At 40.0% G+C, this 8,433-nt stretch overlaps 1 protein-coding gene across 1 annotated transcript in view; it reads left to right on the top strand.

Annotated features, from left to right (window-relative positions):
• The window catches only part of LOC141275655 (uncharacterized), a 52,915-nt gene extending 44,482 nt beyond the window's left edge, over nt 1-8,433 (top strand). Inside the window, 1 exon segment of the mRNA XM_033844092.2 lies at nt 3,155-8,433. Coding sequence (XP_033699983.2) covers nt 3,155-4,701 — 1,547 coding nt within the window. The 3' untranslated portion in view covers nt 4,702-8,433.

The following is an 8,433-nucleotide window of genomic DNA, read 5'->3' as shown; positions in this document are numbered from 1 at the left end:
AGCCAGGAGATCATCATTTTGAAATCAAAATCCCCCTATTTTGCTGTACCATTGATAACATTTTATTGTACCTGCATGTGCGTGTACAGAGTAAACACATCCATCTCCTCTTGATGGCCATTTCCTTATTCTTCTCCCATTCTTGCACATATCCTGGAATATCATTGTGTGTTGAATACATGCCTGGAGATGGAACGCATGAGATACTCAGTTTAACAAATTTCACGGCATGTATTGATATAGGTGTAAACCTGCTCTTCCATTTTTGCCCCATAGTCTGTATATAATTACATTAGTTAAAACTGGGACAGCACTGTGCTCCTTGCCAGTTCTTCTTTTCCTCCGAGCTCAGTATTTTAGTCACCCTCGTACGGTTGTAGACCCACAGACATGCAAACACAAGCTGTGCACCCACGTGTTTGCTACTCCCTGCCCTCCACTCTTGCCCTTCCTCAGACCTGACCTTTCTCACCAGGTATCTTGACTTGGATGGAATACACTGTTATTTCCTAGAGTTATTAAGTCTGTACTCTGGAACTCCCCGATTTCCACAACACTCCTTTACCCACCCACCCTACCCCTGCACTACTTACACTGTAAAAAATGACCCCTATTTATCCACTGAACAACTTTCTCCAGACAGGACCTGAATCAGAATGCACAGGGCTGAGGACTGAAAAGCAAATTCCAGGAGGAGTGGCCGAGTCACACTGTTACAGTGACACAGCTGAGTTCTTATATCTCCCTTGAAGTATTTCTTTCTAAGCTCCTGGTATTCATTGTAATATTCTGTAATCTGTACTGCCTGAGTGGCCAGTCATGCTTAGGAACATGTCTGATTCTGTAGGTACAGGTTCAAATCTTGCTTCTCTCACTTTCTGTGTAGATTTGTGTTATGTACATAAACCCTGTGAATCTGCTGTCCTTATTTTAAAAATAGTGGTGTTTTACCTCAAGCCTTAAAACAAATTAGTGGTTTTTTGGTTTTTGGTTTTTTTTATTAGGTTGTGTAGGGTCTTAGTTGCAGCAGGCAGGCTCCTTAGTTGCAGCTCGCCAGCTCCTTAGTTGTGGCATGTGAACTCTTAGTTGCAGAATGCATGTGGGATCTAGTTCCCTGACCAGGGGTTGAACCCAGGCCCCCTGCACTGGGAGCGTGAAGTCTTATCCACTGAGCCACCAGGGAAGTCCCCAAATTAGTGTTTTTAGATGGCTTAGAATATTGTATGTTTTACAGTAAAGACTCAAAAGTTACTTTTCTGTAACAAGGTATGTCAACTTTCTGTCATATTTATTATGAGATATCCCTTTGTCTGCAATGCACCTTGTATGTTTTTATTTTCCAGTATATTCTCAACAATGTTGTCTCTGACCTTAATTAGTAAATTTTCAAAGCACATTACTCTGTATCACATACAATTTGGTGCCAGTGAACAGGATAATTAAAGGGCACTGCATAGAGAGGGAATTCCTCTATTAATTGACTGATATAACTGCAGTCATGAAATCATAACTGTGACTTCTGACTTCTTTCTCCAGCTCTTCTTTATAATGTTATGTATTTTCCTGACATGATATTGCATGAGTAGGTGATTTCAACATAACTCCCAGTTCTCATATTGTGTGCTCCTTCTAGAATAGAAGTCCTTTCTTTATTCTAAAGGGGGAATGTTAAGAGTTCCACAGAGTAGGGCTTCCCTGGTGGCGCAGCGGTTGGGAGTCCGCCTGCTGATGCAGGGGACGCAGGTTCATGCCCCAGTCCGGGGGAATCCCACATGCCGCGGAGCGGCTGGGCCCATGAGCCATGGCCACTGGGCCTGCGCATCCAGAGCCTGTGCTCCGCAACAGGAGAGGCCACAACAGTGAGGGGCCCGAGTACTGCAAAAAAAAAAAAAAAGAGTTCCACAGAGTAAAATTTTCTATAAAATGGTGACTTATTATTTATGCTGGCTTTATCATGATTTACTAGAATATTTATCAATTTATATTGTGATTTTTAGATGATGTTTTTTCAGCCTGTATTATGCAATATATTTGACACGCACCACTTATTAATGCTGTAAAATGCCTATTCTCAATGGGGATATGTGGATTTATAATGTGTATTAAGATAAATATTTTGTTTTCTTATAAATTGTTTTATTGATTTATTTTCTCAATGCTGCAATGGTTTTGTGATTCTAAATGGCGAGTTATTTAGATTATTCATTAGATAAGCTTGTTTTGGATTATTTACCATTACAGTACATTGTCCTTTAGTACTTATTTATGTACAATAATTATGCATAAAATATATATTATGGTTTTTTCTCCTCAGTTATGAGACAGCAGTATGTTTACTGCCAACAGGTATGTGATCTTTGTGGTCATGGCGGAAAATACCCTTTCTTTGAGAGCTAAGTTTCCACAATGTGAGTGTTTTTGTCATAGGGTGTTTGACTAGGCTACCCTAAAATTAATTTGAATTACATGTGATTATTCTTTCATTAATAAAGGATCCTATTTCTTCAGTGTGTCAAAAATTTTGAAGATCATGGTTGGGAAGTTTTATAACTCTGTTCAGGATAAGTATTACCTTTGGCGTCATATCACGTTTTCAACATGAAACATTTATTTACGATCTGTAATTAATAGGATACCTATGTTTCTTTATATCTTGTAGCTGTCTCTCATATACATGTGATCAAGAAATTAAAACCAAAAGCGAACAGTGACAGAGGAGAAGTATTCCAAACAGTGATGTTGGGAAGACATGAAAGCCATGAAATCAGAGATTTTTACTTCAGGGAGATCCAGGAAGACATGCATGTGTTTGAGTGTCAGTGGAGAGATGATGAAAGAAATTACAAAGGAATGCCTATAACCCATAGTGAAAATCTCACTGACAGAAAAAATCAACATGGTGGAAGGGATACTGGAAACAAACTTATTGAAAATAAGCTTACATTAAGCTTTCGGGATGAACTGCATATATTTAAAAGTGAAGAGAAATTTGATCAATTTAATCAGGCTGACAAGAGTATCAACAGTAGTACCTCATTTTTACCACTTCAGACAATTTCTTCTATTGTCCAAACCAACATTTCTAGTACATATAAGAGTGACTTTATGCATCCTTCAGTACTGACACAAGACCAGAAAGCATACAAGGAAAAACCTTACAAATGTAATGAGTGCGGCAAAACCTTTCCTTATGGCTCAAACCTCAGTAGACATCAGTTAATCCACACAGGAGAGAAACCATATAATTGTGATGTATGTGGTAAGGTGTTTAGTCGAAATTCGCACCTTGCGTGTCATCAGAGAATTCATACTGGAGAGAGACCTTACACATGTAAAGAGTGTGGCAAAGCCTTTAATCAGCGCTCAAACCTCACTCGACATCAGGTCATCCATACAAGAGAGAAGGCATATGAATGTGACGTGTGTGGCAAGGTCTTCAGTCGAAAATCAATCCTTGGAAGTCATCAGACGGTGCATTTTGGAGAGAAATCTTACACATGTAATGAGTGTGGCAAAGCCTTTAGGAAGCATTCAAGCCTTACTCAGCATAAGAGGATCCACACTGGAGAGAAGCCTTACCTATGTGTTGAGTGTGGAAAGGCCTTTAGGAAGCATTCAAATCTTACGCAACATAAGACAATCCACACTGGAGAGAAACCTTACAGATGTAATGAGTGTGGCAAAGCCTTCAGTGTGCACTCAGCCCTGAGGAACCATCGGATAATCCACACAGGAGAGAAACCATACAAATGTGATGTGTGTGGCAAGGTCTTTAGTCGCAATTCAGTCCTTGCAAGTCATCAGAGGCTGCACACTGGGGAGAAGCCTTACAAGTGTCAAGAGTGTGGGAGGTCATTCATTCAACGTTCACTCCTTTGGATTCATGAGAAAATTCACACTGGCGAGAAACCTTACAAATGTAATGAGTGCGGCAAAGCCTTTCCCGTGCGGTCAATCCTCACCCAGCACATGAGAATCCATACTGGAGAGAAACCTTATATATGTGTTGAGTGCGGCAAAGCCTTTACAAAACATTCAAACCTTACTCAGCATAAGACAATCCATACTGGAGAGAAACCGTACAAATGTGAGGAGTGTGGCAGAGCTTTTACCCAAATTTCAAGTCTCAGTAGGCACCAGAGAAGGCACACCGGGAAGGAGACCAGTAAATGTAGTGTGTGCGTCAAGGCTTCGATGCAGCGTTCCCAGCTTTGGGGTCACGAGAGAACTCACGCTGGAGAGCTCCAGTGCAACTTATGTGGCAAGGCTTTCACCCAGCACTCAAACCTTGCGGCACATCAGAGGATCCATAGGGGAGAAAGACCTTATAAATGTAATAAATGCGATAAGGCTTTTGTCCAGAATTCACAGCTTTGGCGTCACAAGAGAACTCATATTGGAGAGAAATCTCATAAATGTAATGAGTGTGGCAAAGCCTTTACAGATAGCTCACATCTTAATCGACATAAGATAATACACACTGGTGAGAAGCCTTACGAGTGTCGTGAGTGTGGCAGAGCATTTACCCAATTTACAAACCTCGCTAGGCATCAGAAAATACATACGGAAAAGAAACATCATAAAGCTGATACGCGTGGCAGTGCTTTTATTAAAAGCTGAAGCTTTGGGGATCATTGGAGAATTCATAGTAGAAAGAATATAAGGATTGAGATAAAACTTACGCAGGTGGTCAAGCCTTAAGATCAGAGACTCCATCAAGGAGAGAAATCATATAAAACCTTAAGTATGTGGCAAAGCTTGCAACCAGGCTTGTGGAACATAACAGAATTCTTACCAGAGAGAAACCTTCCAAACGTAATGACAGTGACCAGCTTTGTCAGAAATGTGGACCTTTGTGGTCATGAATGAATTCACATAAGATAGAAGCTGTACAAGTGTGTCAAGGCCTTTAAGCAGTGACCTCAGGATCCACCACAAAGAATTCATACCGGAAAGAAACATTACGAATGTAACAAAGGTGATAAAGTGTTCAACCAGCGCTGTCAATCGACTTACACATAAGAGAATTTATACTGGGGGAACTAAATCTGCCAGTGGAGAAAGGACATCTGTCGGAAAGTTTAATTATCTTCAGTTTGTGAAATTTTTTTATTTAGTTATTTGAGGTTTCTTGAAAAGGCTGCCTTATTGTTGATGACCTGCAACCTGAAGTTAGAAACCTGTTGATGTCATAGTTTCATTACATGCTTTTTAGTTGTCACCATGATGGTCTCAGGAAAGGGATCAGTAAGATGAAAGGACCTACTTCTTGGGAATTCCCTGGCGGTCCAGTGGTTAGGACTCCGCACTCTCACTGCCAGGGACCCAGGTTCAGTCCCTGGTCAGGGAACTAAGATCCCACAAGCTGCGCTCCGCGGCCCAAAAAAAAGGACCTACTTCTTTAGGTGGGGTTTATTCATATCCGTGTAACCTAGAAAAACTAGGACACAATTTTAAGATACAATATGATATAAATTTGAGAGCCTGGGGAGTGACAGAATAGATGAATACTAATAATACATTATTTGGCTGTTTGGGTTGAATGGCATATATAACAATCTCTTTCCATGTTAGACTCAAACAACTTACAGTTTTGAAAATGTATATTCATAATTTGCATTTAGCTATTCACTCCATGGTGTATCCTAGATTATTTCTGTGCCTATAATAAAAATACAGTGAAATTTCAGATTCTCACACCCTAATACCTGCCTCCCAACATCATGGGTATACACGATATGATTATAGTTTTGCCTGCCTTTTTGTGCATGGAGGCCAAAATTAGACCCATGGATTGCACCTTTACATGAAGTGAAAATAGAAATATAGTAAGGATACGAAAAATATAAGAAAATACAAGAAATTTCAGAATTAAAGAAATATAACAGCCTATTTTTTGTAATTGGAGCACTCAGGGAAATAATTTGAAAGGATCGGTGTTCATGAGTTTCCTTTTTTTTTTTTTTTTTTTTTTTGCGGTACACAGGCCTCTCACCGTTGTGGCCTCTCCCGTTGCGGAGCACAGGCTCCGGACGCGCAGGCTCAGCGGCCATGGCTCACGGGCCCAGCCGCTCTGCGGCATGTGGGGTCTTCCCGGACCGGGGCACGAACCCGTGTCCCCTGCATCGGCAGGCGGACTCTCAACCACTGCACCACCAGGGAAGCCCCATAATAGCCATTTTGAAAGGCTATAAAAGTCTATCTGAAGTTACAGTAATAAGTAATATGTTTCATAGTTTCTAAACTGTAGTAACATTCCATTTTGTTAGTCATATTTATCGTCTTTTTAAAACACTGTTTAGCCCAATTTGTATATTTAATTTGTATTTCCTTTTTATGGATTCAGTGAAGAATCTGGAGGATGCATAAATGAAAGTTATTGTCAGTTTTGTGTGGTATGAAAGTGTACGTAGAGCAATGACAGGTACAAAGCATGTGTTATATTAAACACAAAGAGGCCTCTCCCGTTTTTCATTTAGGTTGAGAGAATTGAAATGATACGAGATAATGAACCAAAGTCTCAGAATGTGGAAGCAGGAGACTTGTTGCTAATGTGCAGGTGCATCACTGGAATTTTTGGAAACTCGATATGTTAATTTTATCTCACAGTGTATCTCTTCAGTTCCTCCCCGTCTTGCCCTTATTCCTGTCATCGTCTTTTCCTTCCATTAGTACAATGGAAACTGGAACTCATGTCCCCAGCACCTTGTAGGCCGTGGTTAGTATGATAGAGCAGATTGCTTTCCTGAGTTTGCTATGGAGATACCAGATTATGTTTGTTTTGTTGAGGTGTAATTTGCATATGATAAAATTCACAATTTTTAAGTGCACAGTATGGTAGGACTTGTATATTTACAATGTCCAGCCACAGTATTTTCATCATTCATCACTCCCCTTTAAAAAAAAACAAACAAACCTGCACACATTAGCAGTTATTCCATATTCCATCCCCAGCCACAAGGAAACATTAAGTTACCTTCGGTCTGAATGTGGCTCTTTGGGGCATTTCATATAAATTAAGTCATATAACGTGGCCTTATTTCTCCCTTCTTTCAGTTAGTTTACTCTCTACAAGCGTCATCCATATTGTAACATTTATTAGTGCCTCATAACTTTTTATTGCTGAGTAGTAATATCCACAGTTTGATTACCCAGTCGTCACTCATTGGAGGGGTTCTTTACACATTTTGGCTGTTAAGAAAAATGCTTCTATGGACATCTTTTACAGGAAGTCTTTGTGGATATGTGTTTTCCCTTCTCTCAGGTATATTTGTATAAGAGGAAGCTCTGATTGTGATATTATAATTTATGACATATAGATTTGGTCATTCAGATGAGTAATGCATTACTTCCACTCACACTCTATTTGGTGAAGCTGTTCTCACGGTCTTGCCTAGCTGCACAGTGGCTGAGAAATTAGGGGAACGCGTAGCTCTTGATGTGGAGCAATTAAAAGAGTGAAGAAAGTCATTATGTTGGTGTAATTACCATGCAACTATATGTGGAAATTAAAATGAATAAAAGTGAAAAATATAATTGAGAAGTATAATGTAAGAATTATTTCATGTCTTTCAGAACAAACATAACTTTAAAATAACATTTTAAGTTCACCCTCAATTGAGTATGTTTACCATTTCCAGGGAAATCCTGTTGACATCTCTGCTGCTTCATGGGAAATATTTATTGTAGCTTTCCCAATTCTGAACATCACTGAGTTATGATATAACAGTTATATTTCCATTAAGTTGTAGTCCAATATGAAAATACATTTAGAGATGACATTAAACTATAACTATTCTAAACTAGAATCAGAATATCTGTATTAAAACTTGAAGAATTATTATTTTATTTTTTAATTTATTGTTGGCTGCGTTGGGTCTTCGTTGCTGTGCGCGGGCTTTCTCTAGTTGTGCTGAGTGGGGTCTACTCTTCGTTGTGGTGCGCGGGCTTCTTATTGCGGTGGCTTCTCTTGTTGCGGAGCACAGGCTCTAGGCGCTCGGGCTTCAGTAGTTGTGGCACACGGGCTCAGTAGTTGTGGTTTGCAGGCTCTAGAGCGCAGACTCAGTAGTTGTGGCGCACGGGCTTAGTTGCTCCGTGGCATGTGGGATCTTCCCGGACCAGGGCTCGAATCTGTGTCCCCTGCATTGGCAGGCAGGTTCTTAACCACTGCGCCACCCGGGGAGTCCCTGAAGAATTATTTTAGTTTGTTTAGATTGAGATGAAGCTGAAAGGAAATAAATCTGTAATTTAGACAACACTAAGTCCTCTAACAACTTTTGCCTCATTTGGAACACCTCATAGACTGGCCATGAGTTGCATGGAATATTATACTCTCAGGCCTTAGAACAAAGTCAGTTGATACATCTCTTCCCACAATTATCCTTGGCTACCTTGTCATTTAATATCATTAATAAAAGGGGTATTTTACTTTGA

Source organism: Tursiops truncatus, chromosome 19, assembly GCF_011762595.2.
Source record: "Tursiops truncatus isolate mTurTru1 chromosome 19, mTurTru1.mat.Y, whole genome shotgun sequence".
In the NCBI taxonomy this organism is placed as follows: domain Eukaryota; kingdom Metazoa; phylum Chordata; class Mammalia; order Artiodactyla; family Delphinidae; genus Tursiops; species Tursiops truncatus.
The sequence above is the reverse complement of the archived record's forward strand: the minus strand, read 5'-3'. Positions and strand labels throughout refer to the sequence as shown.